General features: G+C 45.1%; 1 protein-coding gene across 3 annotated transcripts; it reads right to left on the bottom strand.

Annotated features, from left to right (window-relative positions):
* Positions 1-1,058: 1,058 nt before the first annotated feature.
* c7h21orf91 (chromosome 7 C21orf91 homolog) lies at positions 1,059-16,389 on the bottom strand. 3 transcript variants are annotated; one of them, XM_078106527.1, is made up of 6 exons: positions 16,237-16,339; positions 14,823-14,953; positions 11,460-11,596; positions 7,711-8,202; positions 6,742-6,804; positions 1,059-3,401 (listed from the first exon to the last, which is right to left on the bottom strand). In XM_078106527.1, exons 3-6 carry the CDS (start codon positions 11,479-11,481, stop codon positions 3,226-3,228), a joined length of 753 nt encoding a protein of 250 aa, XP_077962653.1. In that variant the 5' UTR covers positions 11,482-11,596; positions 14,823-14,953; positions 16,237-16,339; the 3' UTR covers positions 1,059-3,225. The 3 variants fall into 3 exon arrangements, with proteins under 3 accessions (XP_077962653.1, XP_040038265.2, XP_077962652.1); XM_040182331.2 differs by lacking the exon at positions 11,460-11,596 and having other exon boundaries at positions 16,237-16,389; XM_078106526.1 differs by lacking the exon at positions 11,460-11,596 and having other exon boundaries at positions 14,823-15,809; positions 16,237-16,372.
* Positions 16,390-17,431: the final 1,042 nt, after the last annotated feature.

Below are 17,431 nucleotides of genomic sequence, written 5' to 3'. Positions count from 1 at the left end.
AATATGAATACCAATATTGGACGGAAAATTGTTCATCTACACAGCATCATTCACTTGTCGTTGTAGTAACCTAGAGTCCTTTCTATTGTCATTATTTTTTGGTCCAAGTTTACTTTCTGTCATCGACTGCATCAACAAATATTAGAACAGTAAATACTAACGGGCTCAATAAGAATCATCGTTTAAAATAATGAAAAAGAAAAAATATCACTGTCATGAGTCCAGACGTTTCTTCACAAACTGTGAATGAAGTAGAGGTCGATGAGGCTTAAAAAGCTAAAGAAACATTACAAAATCTTAGTTCAATCTCATCATGTAATTAGCACTCTGGGCTTGACCACAACACTGGATTTTGAACTTCCTCACAAACGGAGCTCAGTTAGTTCTGATAGCCCCACAGGGCTTTGTGCTAGGCCCATCATCGTGGCATAGTGACATCCAGTGACATCATGAAGGTGATGTTGCTAACTGTGACATCCAGTGATATCACTGTGACATCCAGTGACATCATAGTGACATCATATAGGTGATGGGGTCGTCGTGGCGCAGGGGTGAGAGAAGGTGTGCTGGGAAGCACAAGGTTGGTGGTTTGATCTGCCCCATGTTCCATGTCGAAGTGTCCCTGAGCAAGACACCTAACCCCTAATTGCTCCCCGGGCAAAAATGTGAAAAAAAAGCCATGGGTTTAAAGTGTAATGTAAGTCGCTTTGGATAAAAGCGTCTGCTAAATGACCTGTAATGTAATGTAATGTGATGTTGCTAGCTGTGACATCATGAGAGACATCACGAAGAGTCATCATGGGTTTTTTTAAATAAATATGTACATAGAAAAATATAAAAGAAAAGCATCTTTCAAAAGTGAAAGAGCTGTACAGCTCTGTGCATTACAACAAAATATTACAGTGAAATGTGCAGTTCTAAAGTATAGGAATGTTTGCATGTGATGAGACAGTGAAGGTCAACACTGTCATAAACAGTTATAAAAGCCTGACAAGCGGTTAATGTTCTATGTATGTATGGTTCCTTTTTGAGAGGTGGCAATCTAGTGTCTTAAAGCATTTTGCATTGTCTAGAAAAAATAGTTTTATTGAAATGTTTTGCAAGAAAATACAAACGGCCACCTAAGCACAAATCACACAGCATGTGTAAGGTCCATGAACGCACACACAATAAATAGAATCATCACACAACACAAATGCAGCCTTGTTCAACATTAGAAAACACATTAACAAAGAGTCAGGTCCAAAGGAAGGAGTGGCGACAGGTATTCTGACAGTCGACAGTCTCCAGTCGAAGATGATGACACAAGCGGATCCATTTTCAATGTTCTACTGATGCACAGGCCCGGGCATGTTTCTGCAGCGTACCAAAAGACACCGCATTCATAAAATAAAAAAACAACAACTTATAACTGAAGATTGAATGGATGAAGATGGACTACACTCAAGCACACCGAATACAGTTGTACAAAGAAAATGTTTAAAAATGGAGGAAAAACTTGAAACCCTGAAAATGGGTCGAATACATTCATTCTCTTACAAAGAGAGAGCAAAAGAGATGGTGACGAGGTTGATTTATTCTAAACATCCATCTGAATAAAACCTCTTTCCCCGGCCTATTACACTCTAGTGGTTACGAGACCTCTTCTGAGGAAGAATCAGATCAGCCATATTCTCATAGATATTTGCTATTTAAGGAATCAGATTTATTGGAATCCTTCTTGCATAGGGCTCCTGAATACTAAATTAACCAAAACTGTGGTCTTTAACACAGTGACCGTTAATACCGTGGCCGACATCGTCCCCTTCTGTTCAAACATTAGGGACCTCTGTGTATTGCTGTGACATCGACTTGGCTCTCACACAGGTGAAAGGGTAACAGTTAAAGCTTCAAATGAGATTAGATCAATACACGTAATTAGGACAAATACGCCATGTGCGACAAGAACAAATCCTCTCTACACAGACAGCGGTAGAGAAAAAAAATATACATATATATATATATATGTGTGTGTGGGGGTCAATAATTCATAGTCTGGTAAGTCACTAAGCCCCACACACTTAAAATCGGTTTGGTATTGTATCTTCCTCTGCTAATGGACATTGCGTCGGTGCAGTTCACTTTTAAAATGGAACAAAAACATACTTTGGTTTCTTTTGAAATAAGTAAACCCCTCTTCCGAGAGCCCTGGTTCAGTGTATAGCCACACCTACGTACGCCTTGTGCTTAATAGTGAGACAGCTCTGTGCTCAAAATCAAGTAAATCTCACAAGCAATATTAGTTACTATAAAACCAAAGGCTGAATTAGAAACTAAATACATAGTAACTACTGCTTACCAACAAGCAGTTACAAAGTGGTAAGTAATGAACTCAAAATAAGTCAAATATGAAAAGATAATACAGCCCTGTTAACTTTCATACTTGGGATGTATTTGTTGAAATTATGCTTTAGAGGACTCTTGGGTGGTGTCCTGCACTCTGCTGTACTGTTCTCCGGATTAGACTTGATCCTTTTCTTCAATACTTTAGAATTTCGGTTAAATCTATCTGATCACCACTTTCCATAAACCACCACGTCAAGACAGAGCAGTTTGAAGGCCACTTGAAAACTCCTGTTTCAAGCCATTGCATTGGCTATAAAACAGTTGTTCACGCTTGACATTAGAAGAGTGATCGGACTCTCCTGGCAGCGCCTGTTGATGTGAATATGACGAGCATCGTTCATCTGATCTACAGAGAACCATTAGGTAACATGTAAAGGAGTATTAAGCAGTATTTTAATATCCATATCCAAACAATGAAAAACTGAAATGTTTTACAGCAAACAAAAAAAAGTTGAATAAAACCAACAGCAATCATTTCTGTAAAATGATGCAGATAAAATGTTTGTGTTTTCCCCGGGTCGGTATCTCAAAAGATGTCCTCGCTGTGGAGCCCCCGTTTCTCCGTTGTACCTGGTATTAACATGCATCCTGGCTACATGAGCTGGGGTGAATTCAGGTCATATGCCAGATCAGGCCACCACTAATTCTTGCATCCTCACTGCAACGGCGAGAGCGAAGACGGTCCTTAAATGCCGCTCCAAAGCAGGTCTGACGACGCGGGGTCACAAAGTCGTCCTAGCACGCCACTCACTGTACACAAAGGCCCTTTAATGCGCCCCACTGCAGCCCGGATTTTGAAGCGTTTATCAGTTTCCTCCCAGCAAGGGACACACAAGCACCTCACTCCACGGGGCCCGTGACACTGCTGCTGGCCTTGACCCCGGCCCTGCTGATGTGGAGCCAGGGCAGCTTGGCACAGTTCTTGAAGAGCTGCTCGATGGCGACATGACGCACGTGGAGCTCTGACGCCAACGAGTCCTTTTCCTGCACGGCCAAAGTGAGCTCCTCAAAGACCTCTGTCGAGAGAGAGAGAGAGAGAGAGAGAGAGAGAGAGAGAGAGAGAGAGAGAGAGAGAGATTTTTTTTTTGATTTTTTGAAAAACCTTTATTTTCTTTAAAACGCACAAACATGTCACATACACGACAACGCTGAAAGATTCAAAAGCTTGAGCTGCCCGTCGATTTGGCTGCTGGCTCCACTCCTCAGTCATTCCCCACCAGCATCTCCTCTTGCGTCAGCCGGCCAGGATCCTCCTCCACCGGATGGACGCCGCACTCAGTCCACAGAAGCACCTTCGCTTCCCCTGTTTATCTTCAGGATGATCTTCCTCATCCGGAAGACTTCCTGCTGGGTGTATCTCCCACTACCCTTTTTGCTCACACCGTTCCGAGCAGTGCGAGAGAACTTCTCTAGCTCAGAGAAATACTCCTCCATGTCCACCCCCTTCATGTTCTTTGTTACCTTCAGGAAGAGCTTCACTCTCCCCACCCCGTACCTGCTGGTCACCGTCCCACCAGAAGAGGCGCTGTCAGTGGAATCCCAGTCAGCAGAGGACCCGGGTTCACCCGCTTTCCCTCTTGTGCTCCTTCTGTTTTCTGACCCTTTCTTGGCTCGAGAGGCTCCTCCGCTGCTCCTCGTCTTCCTTCTCTTCAGGGGGGCTTTACGTTCCTCCTCCTCCCCCTCCATGTCCTCGGCGCTGCTTTCAGACCGCATTTCCTCAGCACGTGTCTCTTGACTTTTTTCCAGCTTCTCCTGCCCTTCTTCACCCCCCAGAACCACTTGTTGAACCCCACTCACACCTTCCCTTCTCTCTTGGCTGAGCCGTCTGACACCACCTGTCTCTTCATTCACCCCCACACTCACCTGGCCCACCTGTTGGGCCTCAATCAGCCCCTCAGTCACTCTGTCGCCCCCCTGGCAGGCCGGCTGGACTCCACCACACCCTCCATCTTCTCCCCTCTCACACACCTCACTCTCCCGCTGAACTTCCCTTGGCCCCTCCCCACACATTCGCCCTACCTGTTGTCCTCCACTTGTCCCTTCCTGGCCCCCATCACTCGCTTCCCCACCCTGCTGGACCCCACCAGTCCCCTGCTGTCCGTTCTCAGCCGCCTGCTTGACCCCACCTGTCTCTTCCTGTGCCTCCTTTCCCTCCTGTTGTACCCCACCTGTCTTCTCCTGTCTTCCCTGACTGTCCCGATCCTCCACACCTCGTTCTCCTGCACCCTCTGCAGAGTCCTTTCCCGGACATGTCCTGGCGAGATGTCCTTTTCTGCCACACCTGAAGCAGTTCATATTGTCAGAAGTGGCAAACACCACATACACAAAGTCCTCCACTTCGACTCCAAACATCAGGTTGAGCTCCTTGGTCCTGTTGTTGAGGACCATGAGGAGTTGCCTTTTGTGTGACACCACGTGTCTCAGCAGCGGGGACTTGCACCCCGAAGAGACCTTCTTTACGGGAGACACCACCTTCCCGTGCTTTGACAGCTCCTTGACCAGAGCCTCGTCCCCGATGAACGGGGGGACGTTCGACACCGTCACTCTCACCGCCGGCGTGGAGAGAGGCAGAACGGGCACGAGCGCGCCGTGCACCGCGATCCCGCTGACCACCACCGCGTCCGCTTTTTCCACGCTGTCGAGGAAGATGACCACCGCGTTGTTCATGCGCGCTGCGGACTTCACGCTGCGGTGGCCCACCAGCTTCCCCACGGCCAGGCTGCAGTCCTCCACCGAGTACGAGGGGCTCAGCGCGATCCTCACGCCGTGCTTCCGCGTCAGCCTGCCGAAATCCATGGCGGCGTGCAGAACGCCGTCCTGCAAACTCCGAAACGCTGCAGATACATTCAAATTGCACATTCCCACAACGCGTACACAACGTTGACTTTAGCTGTCAATTATTTGCGAAAAAAACCGACATGAAACACGCTAACGCTCTCAGCTCACCACCTGCACGCACCCTCTCAGAGAGAGGGAGAGAGAGAGAGAGAGAGAGAGAGAGAGAGAGAGAGAGAGAGAGAGAGAGTCAATGGCTTCATTCACACACAAGGCTAAAGGCTGGCGCATGCTTCTGCGTCTGCGTCGTTGCGTCGACGCACTCGTTTCAATTCATGGTTCTAGAAGTCTTGCGTGTGTTGCAGAGCAATTCACCGCCTGAACAACAGGTGGAGTAACGTGTTTCTGTTGAAGACGACCTAGAGAGTCACGTCTTTGTGTGTGGAAGTGGTTGGTTTGTTTGTTTATTTATCATAGACTTTTTGCCCCGTGCATCGACACTGCTGCTTTTCATCGCGGACACATTTGTTCCAGATTTTCGTCCACAACTTTGTGCACCTCTCGACCGGCAAACCGACGTTTGCGGCGATCTCCCTCCATGAATTCAACCCGCTTATACAACCCGCCAATGACGGCTTGTATGAGTGGTCATATTTACGCATTTCTTCCAACAAAAGTTCTTCAATCTGATCCGTTCTCTCGTAAACATTCTTCGTTTTAATAATGGCGGTATCGGGCTGTGAAAGCGGAAATGTGAGACTCCGTAAAGGACGTAGTTAGCGGACCAATCGCAGGCTGGTGCGCTGCGGGAGGCTTGCGTTGCTTGCGTCGAAAGCGACGCCTAGAAAAATGGCTCGACACACGCAAGGACGCAAGGAGGTGTGAAAAGGCACGCAAGGGGGTCTTGCATCTGCGTCGCTCTGAAAACGCAGAAGCATAAACTAGGCTTAACGAGTGAGATAAAGAAATCCAATATCAGTGATGACCGAAGGGGTAGAGAGCAAAGACTGGAAAACACAGCTTTACAAAAACAGACTCGTCAGGATGCCAGTGTAACTACAAGAATGTTTACTTGAATGAGAGTTGCTCTACAACGACTGTGCTACATTACCCTGTAATGGGAACATTAGCACACTCTGGATGTGTGTAGCTTAGCTGTTGCTGTGCGTAGCTCAGTAGATCGAATGGTACGTTCACACCAAAAGCAAAGCGTTTGCGTTCCAACGGGCGCAAATAAAGGCGAATTAACTGCAGCTAGTTGGGAAAGTAAGCGTTGAGAAAATTTGCTTCCCTTTTGGTGTAAACGCACCATAAGGGATGAAGGATGGAGTGAAAGGAGAGGAGGGGTGTGTACGAGCACAGTGACCAATTCTACACTAGTGGTCACATAGCAGGACATGATGTGTTGAGTAGAGAAGCCTTCCAGTTTTATAAGCCCCATGCTCCATCTCTGCGAAGGCTGCGAGATTAAACACCTTTTTTCTTCGTAGGGCCCCGACAATCTTATATGGCCAAGAGGTTGTGTTAACTTGGCGGCTTTCCCCCACTTAACACAGAAGAAAAACAAGAAATAACACTTACTTTGAATCTGCATCAGCAGCTCAGTGTTCAGCTGATGGAGTTCGTCCACACTCATTTTAGTCACTAAAAGCAAAGAAACAGATATGTTTGATGAGGGAGCGGGAGAGGAAACCTTTGAGGAGAGGAGCAGACACATCTGTGTCATAGTTTGAAGTTGTTTAGTGATGACTTTATCGGAGGTTAACATGTGTAAGCACAGAATGTCATTTAGTCTCAAACGACAAGGAACACGTATATTTTAAAAGGGGCCAATGTTTTGTACATTTGCAGAAGTCTTTCCAAAACACATACAAAGCACTAAAAAGGTCCAGATGTTTATTGACTGATTTAAATAATCAATTGTATCAGTGAAGTGAAAAGGTGCCACATGTGCATTTAAAGAGAAAAGAAAATGATGCTAACATGTGTGTTGATAACATTAAATGAGAACAAACACAGACTGATCTTTGTGTATTACGTGCCATCAATGGTTTTGTGTGACATAAATAATGGAATTTTCCACTAAGAAAATGTGTCAAGATTCAAAAGAAGTTTCATTAGTTTCCTGTCCAGATTAGAGCGCGTCGACGAGATAACGTAGAGAGAGATAGACACGCAGATAAACATGTGTACCCTGTCATTTTAAAGAATGTTAATAAGGGACGATCACTTAAGAAGGCTCGCTCACATTCCTGCGCGCTGTAGTCATTCGCGGCTTTAGGCACGTAGATAGACAAGGACATACTGACGGGTTAAGGCTGAATTAATTCTCTGGAGGGAATACAACAGAGAGGGGAATGAGGGGAAAGTATTCTCCGTTGCCGTGTTACTGCTTTGTCTGCTCGCCAAGAAAAAAGAAGAAGAAATTGAACAGGAAGTGAAGACGGGCAGCGAATGCAGCGCCTCGTTAGGACAAAACCAAACAGTCAAACATGCCACTGCTCAAGGACACGCTGATAAAAAACACAGTCAGAGTTTAAACGTGCTCACGCTCATCTCTGCGGCCGGCCTGGTGTCGGTGCACTGCTTGTCCCCCTCCTGACGATTGGTTCCGAGTGTGCGGGCCGTTCCAAACGCTGCCATGCGACTCCTGCAGCAGCCCCAGCTCCTCCACGGTGCGGCACTCCAACATCCTCATGGTGTAGTCGGGCAGCCCCGCGGCTTTGCCCGCGTCCCAGCACGGCGTGTAGCGGGGCACTTGTGGGTCCGACTGGGGCAGCAGCTTGCGGTCGCTCTGCTGGTTGTAACAGAGGAGCTTGGCCCCTCGTCTGCTGGGGCCGTTGGAGGAGACGGAGTCTTTGTTCTGGGCGTACTGGATGATGCGGTTCAGCTTCTGGTTGAAGGCCAGCTTCATGCCCTCGTAGGCACTCCTGGAGACCTTGGAGCGGGACAGCTTCTGGTTGGCTATGAGGTGGCATTTCTCGAAGCAGTCTCTGTGGCCGCGCAGGGACTTTGAGTGCAATAAGGTTGCAGAGAAAACACCTGCATTCACAAGGACATAAAGCAAGGGGTCAATAGGAGAAATGCATTCAAATGGTACGGCAACAAACACAACGGAGGGGCCCCTTTGAGAAACAAAGAGAAGTTGATGGTGAAAGAGTGCAAGAGGTGGCTGACGAGGCTAAAGCAACTGCGTTCAGTGTTTGTGTGACGGCCTTCTTCTCACAGCCGGCTTTTCTCAGCAGACGGAGAGAACGCACCGGAGCTGGAGGTGACAAGATTAGTCCCCGTTAGTGCATAAAGATTTAACAGCTCAGTTTGCTTTCCCTCACACATGAAACCACAGGACATCGCTAATACCGTACGGCCACGGTGAAAGGGCCTTGATTAAAATCACACATACACACACGAGTAAGGGGTTTTGGTTTCCGTCAACAGAGGCTTATAACGAACATATGCGGCAGGGTTCTAACTGACAACTTGCAGCTGAGATGGCTTACACAATATTTCCTATTTTGCGCAAGACATGTCAGTTACAGGTTGTACGTCATGGACGCTGTCTACATTTAAATTAATTTCTTTATTGCAGTCTCAGATTTCCTGAATAGCAGACCCACGACCATTCACAGTTCACGTAAACCGTAACACTAGCATTACTTAAAGAGACTGAAGCTGAAAAAGTTGCATGAAGACCATGATGTTGACTGAATTTTTTTTAAATGATTGTTGAAAGAAAGAAAAATGTGTTTTAAGCACCAATTTGTTAGAAGGGCAATTGTCTTGATATATCTGTCCTGACTCCCATGGTGGCTGAGATCTCTGTATGCTTGCCGGATCAAAACAAACAGTCCACAACTAATGGGGCATAGTCAGCATATGGTATATGCCTCAGGAGAAAGGAAGGTCCGAGACCATTACACAACTGCCTATTCTTAGCTTCTGCATAACTGCGTTGTGGCCCGAGCGCCAGAAAAGACAGACCTTCATGATAGAGTGCATACATACAGCACCCGGTTAAGAGATGATGAGACCCATCCCCAGATGCTTTGCTAATAGCTGCGTGGGCCTTCTGCATATCAAACAGCCGTGTTGTAATCCAATCAGTCTCAGGACTCCAACAAAAACACACTGACCACCAGTTTCCAAGCAGGAAAATCATTGGCTCACAACCAGGCCGGTGCACCATCAGCCAAAGACCTCACCCGAGCTAAGCAGCTTAGCACCACTGTCTTTCATGGACACACACGCGAGGTGAAGCAATATTGTTTCGCTGTGGCAGTTGGAGACATTAAGCACTACAACGCTGACGACCATTGGAGCGTTTTTTTCCTGCCCTTTTTGTAAGGAAGGAGTTAATGGAATGATGTCATTGAAACAACTGATATCAAATAGAAATATGTGCTTATGAAGAGGAACGCCGCTAAAATCAGATCAGATCAAATCAGCGAGTGGTCCAGGTTACTTAAAGCAAGAAGTGGAAACCATGTTAAAACTATGCTTACAAAAGTCAGCGCATTAACCGGGTTTGCCTTTGACTATTTGACTATTTTCCACTTAGAAAATGACAAAAAAAAATACTTTGTCTTGTGGTTGCCGTCACGGAAAGCGATCTCTGCCTGGAGTCCGAATGCCTGTAATTGCGTTCACTACCGATTCTGCTCGCTGTTAAATTCTAGTGCATCGAACAGAAGTACACATGTTGCACGGCCCGGAGCAACCCTCTGCAGACCTCTGGTTTTTGATCGTCGTGCGTTGAGCAAGGACGTCTGACCCTCGAACGTCACAAGCGCTGAATCCAAACCCCACAGACAACAGCACAATGCACAATGAGTACAAAACTAAAAGTCTTCAGTGACAGTAACCAAACTGTCACTGAAGACAGTTTGACGTTTATAACTCCTTAGGTCAAGTTGTATACTTATCACAGCAGAGACATTGATAGTCCATAATTATCAAACATATTTTAAATGATTGGTTTGGCGAATCCTTAAACATTAGTACACAATGTGTGGAAATGATTGTGTGTTGATTAAATATGTCCTACAAGTCGTTACGTAGTTCTTTCTATGTGCTCATTCACATTGACTCTTTTATCAGAATAGAATATTACCATATTATTAAAAATTGGGAAAATAAATAATCTGACTGATCTATAAACGTGATTATTATTATAATCACGTTTATAGATAATAAATCCTGTTAATACTCCTAAAGGGCAATCCTATTTGGGGATGGAAGTAAAACATCAAAACCAATTGTTCATTAAATTAAACAGTCTCTATTCGAACAAAATGATATGTCTAACCTTGAAAAAAAACATGAGCATTAAGAACTTGTGTTGCAGTAAAGCCACATTATGATGCTGTGTACAGTCACTGACTATTGTTCCTTACTGAGTACAGTAATCCCTCGTTTATCGCGGGGGTTACGTTCCGAAAATGACCCGCGATAAGTGAAATCCGCGAAATAGAAATTTTTTTTTTTTTTACAATTAGCAACTATTACATGTATACAAATACAGTGACTCGCGTGTAGGCCGTTTCACTGCTCTTCAGACTGGGCCGCTGCATCCTGACTGCGCTCTGCAGTGTTCTCTTCTTCTGAAGCCCGCGGTGCAGGTGTGTTTGTTCGGGAGAAGAACATAGTGATAGGCAGCTGTTGTCGCTCTTTTTTCTTCTTTGCAAAAAGATCCTTGTACACCGACATGCCACCATCGATTACGTTGGAGAACTGTAATGAACGGCTCGGGAGTGAGTTTTTAGCGAATCAGAATGCAGAGCACAATGCACCAAAAAAAAAAAAAAATGCAATATGAAAATCCGCGAAATAGCGAATCCGCGATAAGTGAACCGCGAAGTGGCGAGGGATCACTGTAGAGCGTAAACTGTATGCTTGTGAAGAAATTGTGGTCACATTCTATGCAAGTTAGTTTAGATTCACAGCCTGTGGTAAAGGAGGCTATTATTTCACAGTTCACTGGGTTGGTGAAAGCAAATCAACTTTGGAAAATGGGGCAATTTATTCAAACAAACAGCAGCCAGTTAACACTTGGGCTCGGACCGCCGTGGCGTAGAGCGGCTTCAGCACATGTCTGGACCCCGACTGTGTTCAAACATACAGCCACAACAAGCAGGAACATAATTAGACCTTTCTATGTCCCAAGGTGAAGAGTTCACACACAGTGAACAGGCTGTTTGGAGGAGCAACAATAGCCTCTATGGAGCGGGCAGCAACCAGAATCAGCACCGACTGCATTATTCCAACCTCTCCCTGTTGGAATTTGATGTTTCGTTACTCACTCTGAACACAGCTGGAAGTCATGCTGCCAGGCGTCGGCAAAAAGAGATGTGTGCGTTATGCAAGCAGATGGGGGGATAACTGTGCTGGTCTTTGGCTGAACCTTGCAGGTCGGCAGACATCTTATCTGGCGAGAAGCCTGAGGAGAGCAGACGACTGTGAGGGAGGAGGACTGATCCCTCAGGTGTTCACACAGCAGCACTCGTCACACCCACGGAGTACGAAAAAGTCACATCCAAACAACAGAGCCTGACGAATATGATTGTTAATGATACCAAATTTGGCCATTTTTGGTATATGAGGAAAGCTAAAACCAACGTGTAGTGGCTAATGTTTGGCTTCGTTAACGGCGTTTTGAATGTAAACATGGCCCATTTGAATGACCTGGCAATCTGGCAATCAATGATCAAAAAGAAAAGAATACATTGCATCGTTATGTAGCTCATTTCTAAGCTATAACGCTTTGGCTAGAGGGAGGTTTGGCTTTCCTGGGTAGCCAACAGACCCACTATCATATCATCTTTGGTATCACATGCATCATGGGGGCTGGTGTCTCCGAAATACACAAATGCCCTCAGGTTGAAAAAGCAACATAATTTCCCTGATTCCCAATGACAGCAGATGGGTTGAAGCTGCCGCACAGTGTTGATGCTCTGGGCTGTTCTAGTTATATGTGGCACAGAGCTCAGATGGTGCAGCAAGCAGAAACAAAATAAAGCCCAGTTAGGCAGAGGTTGAGCAATACCTACATAGACACAGATTCTACTCTTTAATTGATGGAATTGGCGCGCACACACAGGCCAAAGCAGTTTCCCTAGGAAACAACCACTCGGAGCTACAACAAAGGCTGCACTTCCTGGACGGGCATCCTTCTTTAGGTTAAAGTTCATGAGCAGAGCTGTCGAACTTCAACTGTGACTTATGTGTGCGCCAGACAAGTCTGAACAACCGCCGTGTCGTGCGAGCCTGCGAGCAGATCTCAGGGTGGAAATGAATACCTGAGTGCGAGCAGTTAACTCCTAATGGGCCTGCTCTGTGCTGTGAGAACGCTACACAGTCGAGTACTAGACGACCCACGAAAGCTGTTACTGTCGTAAGAGATGATGTCATCCCGTACTAAGGTTCTAAAAACAAGTCGTTTCCACTACCACTGTTCCGATTTATTGAACTTACTCATGGAGCTATAGTAAATCACGGGATTACCTTCCATGTCACACAGAAACATTCGGGAATGTGGGGTTTAAATGACATCTGTCCAAAAAACACTGCTTTCTGTAGCAAATCAATGAGTTGTGGTGTTGTAGATAGATGGAGAGATAGATAGATAAAAGATTCAACTACAACAAAAAGCAATTCTGCTTCTAGTGCTTCTACTAAATATTCAAATACACTTTATAGCAAGATGGCAATGAATATTCATAAGTATCAATTCACCCTTGAGATGGCACGATACGGTTTGGAACGGCGCGTCTGCGTGTGCGGACCTTTGTTTCTCTTCTCCTTTAACCAAGGACGGCACAGGATGAATGACAAGTGTGGCGATTAACTCTGCATGAGCACACGGCTGGGCCGTGTCTAAAGCAGCCGCACGCAGGTTGGCAAGCTCATAGACGCACACAGGCTAAATCAGAACCCCCAGAAGTCGTGTTTGCCACAACCAGCATCCGCGGTGCCCCAGTTTTGTCCACACGATTACAAAAGAGAAGAGACTCCCACGTAAATGCCCCAAAAGCGGACTTTGGTTCTTACCCTGGCTGAAACATTATATGGAGCAAACCTGCCAAGCAACCGCTACCCCGTTGAATGTCAACAGATGAAAAAACATCTTCGTTAGATCCCTTTAAAGGCGTTCAGTGACCCACACGTCCAGATTGGAAGATAGTGGGCTGCAAAGGAAAAATATGAAGGGCGAATATGAAATTGTATTTGCTTCATATTCCACAGAGCAATCATCTACCAAGGCTGATTGTTGCCAAGTAGAATGTGTCACATTCAGGCTTTTGACATTAAGGTTTATACTGTAGTGCTGGGCGGTATGGCAAAAGATTCATATCACGGTGTCTTGTAAGATTCTGACGGTACTCCGATATATCACAGTATTTTTTCAAACATTGAAAGAAACATTGATTCATTGACGCCGAAAAGGACTGTCGGCAACCTGAACAGCTGTTTACCACCCGCTGCTGTTTTTTAATTTTTATAAATGACCAATTATTAGTGTTGCAAATTGTTTATCTGTCACATACTGTTGCAACGGGGTATTTTCCCCTGTTAAAGAGCATCAGTTGTGGGTTATTAATTATTCTAAAATTTTAGAACTCTGACTCATTCTCAATACACGTGAGACAAGTAGCTCCAACCACCGTGCATGCCAGATAAACCAGGATCTGTTCTTCTAACCACAGTTAGATTATATTTCTTCTGATTTAGGATTAATGAGCTTTCAAGAAATGTACAAACACAACTAAAGTTAAGAATGGTTTTAACAGCGCTCGGATGAGACTGAAGACTCTTTCAGAGCACACAAAGAGCAGAGCTACTAATCAACAGCCTCATGCTCCATTCCTTTATACAACAGCAGATAAGACCTATAAATCTTTTGTGCATATAAATTTTTTGCTATATTGCATCGCCGTACAAGTTGACCACTATCATCAAACTGTGCAGACATAAACACACGCACACTGCTGGCAGAAAAAAGGGTTTGAGGATCTATAAGACAAATATCCTGTGAGAGGCATATCTAATCCCTTCCGAATTGCCATTCTTCTTCAAATAGGCCACTCATTAATTAAGAGATGAAAAAGCTTCAAACGCATGCTCTTGAGTTTGAGTGGCACATCAAACGGGAGAAGTCGCAGCGGCCTATTTTAGTGAGGGCTTAGGTCCTGCAGGCCCATTACCCCGCACATATCTTATACGTTCTTCCTGCAGAGGAGGAATGAAGCATTTTTGGAGGACCATCATACGAGACATCACAAAATCGGAAACGTTCCGAGGCTTTAGTACGGCTGTTGGCGCAAGAGCATATTTGCTGTGATGGGAACTGAGATAAAAAAAGAATGTGAACGTTTTTTTACAAAAAGGATTTGTTGAGACGCTGCAGACTCTTGGCAGCAAAGACCAGTACTGATCCATCCACATGAGACTGACTACAGGAATCCAGCCAGTGAAACTGGAAATGAGGATGACACATCAGACAAATATTCAGTGAGGGTGTTTAGGCTTTTTAAGAGTAGGGGCATTCACACAGTGGCAGCTACACTGCATCCAGGGGGTTGCTCTGAAGCAGTAGCTTGTGAAAGGGGCAAACACATCGCTTTGTTTGCACGTCATTTTAGTGAGTAAATGATCAGTGGTCTTACCTTCAATGCTGAGTTCAAAGCAGACGTGGCAGAACGACATGGTCCCTGTCTCCGTCTCCAGCTTGCAGACACTGCAGATGTTGTCATCGTTCAGATCGATGTTCACAAACTGCTCCTCTTCGTCCATTGTGCTTCAGGGGGAAGTAAAAGAGAGCACATGGCTAAACACCAATTACAACCGCCAAGCCCTGCTTTCTAATTGGGTCACATTTTCAAATAAACATATCCAAAAAATGTTTTTTTGGTTAGTGACGTTGGAGGGGATGCGTATGGGCTCGCACATTTTTTGGAGGTTAGAAACACAAAGGGCCAGTGTCCTTTTTCACATGCAAAGGTGCGTTATTAATACATAACACAACATAACTTGTGGGTCAGTCTGCGTTATGATACATTCATAACACGAGCTAATGCTAATAATCGGTTGCATTGTGTTAATTACATAACATGTTATTCCCACACAAAAAACAGAAAGGAGAGATGCACATGAAACGAAATATCGTTTATCGTAGTGAAATGAGAAATATCTGGTTTTACAGTGTGTGAGCTACAGCCAGAGAATTACGCACGCTAACAAGTAAGTATGCTTTTAATTGTTTGAGAAACGAGGTATTCCAGTGGGAGTTCCAAATCCAACTTGTTCTTCTCATGCACATACAAAAGGGCATTCAAGGTGACTGACGTTATTTGGGGGAAATGCATTCCACTGTTACAGATATGAGGACAAAGCGTTGCCAAAAACTGAGGCGAGAAAAAAAAAAAGACACAGACATACGGATTCAAACAAAGACTTGTGTATGTGTGACTAGGTTTGCAAAACAAAAACACCGCGTCTTGTGACATGCCACAGATAACGATGCTGCGCTAGTGATCATTTTGAGAGCTTGTTTAAGAAGGAATCCGTCGATAAAGCCAAACCACGTTCTTCCCCGTGAACTCCTCGTGTGCTGTCATCTAGTGCAACAAGTCCGAGACATTCAAGTGAAGAAGCTGTTGGGGAGATATCATGATATAATGGTGGACCCTCAACGTTGCTGGTGGAAAATTAGAAATCGATAGCAATTACAGGAAGGGGGGTGGGGGGGACTCGGATTTCGTCGGAACTTTTCACCCCGTTGGGTTAACATACAAATGTCACCTTCGTAACAGGTATTTTACCTGCTCGACACCAATTCATCTAACCTAATTGTCGGTGGAGTTGTATTTGGATGAGAGGCATTCTGAAGTTCCCCAAGTGTCTATTTGCATAAGGTCAAACAAATAGAGGCTAACAAGAACTTAAGCTAGCAGCTCACATCCTCCGAGTAACGCTGCTCTGCCCGCTTCGTGACCGTTATTTGGCGGCGTTAAACAGGGACGTCCCCAACAAAATAAAGGTGCTACAATTATTTCGGAACAGCACTTTTGTGAAACTCACCTTTGTCTTCAGCGGTGTCCGCTGGCCGACTGTCCCTATTGTGTGGTGGACCCCTCGGTTCTCTGTTTCGCCACCGCGAGCAGCACACAAACACCAGCGCGTCACTGCGAATCCAGAGAACCTCGCTCCCCTCTCGGTGGAATGACCCACTTGTTTACGCGAGGGGTGAAATTATTCTTCATTGGTTTAATTATCAACGAATTCGCTCGTAATAACACGAGAGCAACACATATTAGCGATTTCCTCAAGAAATACGTATAATAGTCTGTATTTAATGTTTTATATTCATTATAAAAACATCCCTGCCAGCAGTGCACATAAACACACCCCTACGGATGAATCCAAGTGCATCTTCCTGGCGTCATCAAAACATGTCCCTATTAAGTAATAACTCGGGGTTCATTCAACATGCATAGTTGCCTGATGCATAAAAATAATGGTAGTAAAGCGTTTAACCTGTTGTACACGTTTTTTGACGTGGTGTACCTTTATTTCAGTCTTCTCTTCCCACTTATTCTCCTTCACAGGAACTCACACGTGGGCAATTCCCGCAACGGACCGATAGCAAAACCCGTTAATGGCTTTATGTGGTTTGTGTTCTTGTAATGTCAAGTCTGAGTGACTTATTAGACCTTGTTTAAAGTTGTTTGGCGTAGTGTGTTGAACTTACTTACTTACTTACAGTACCTTAGCCTTGACTGTGAAAGTAACTGGCTATGTATAGATAGAGACGAGAAGAATCACTATATTTAACTTTTTTTTTAAATCATAAAATATCATTCAGGGTTTTTTTATTAGGCACCAAATTATCTGCAGAGGTTGCTTCCTCTCCAGAATAAATGGACCTGCCATACACCACAAGAGGCTCCTGCACAACTGAAGCATTCATGTTGCAAATATTGAGGTAGCGTGTGTGGTAAAACAATGAACTAGGTGAAAATTAAAACCAAGTGACGGCTACAGATAATCACAGTCATTTTGAGAGCTTAGTGGCCTCGGCTGCTGCGTCCTATCAGTCAGATAGTTGGTGATCCACTGACAGGTGGAGGCTGGCACAGTGAGCTGGTTTGGTTTCAAGTAACCCTGGGATGATGTTGTAAAACACTGAGCTGAAGACCCCTAACAGAACCCCTGCATAATTCCCTGGTGAGTTGAGGTGATGCACCATGTGGTGCCACTGACCTGTTTCCCCCGT

This window comes from Gasterosteus aculeatus, chromosome 7 (genome assembly GCF_964276395.1).
Source record: "Gasterosteus aculeatus chromosome 7, fGasAcu3.hap1.1, whole genome shotgun sequence".
Lineage (NCBI taxonomy): Eukaryota > Metazoa > Chordata > Actinopteri > Perciformes > Gasterosteidae > Gasterosteus > Gasterosteus aculeatus.
Note: the sequence above shows the minus strand (reverse complement) of the source record. Positions and strands in the feature narration are given on the sequence as shown.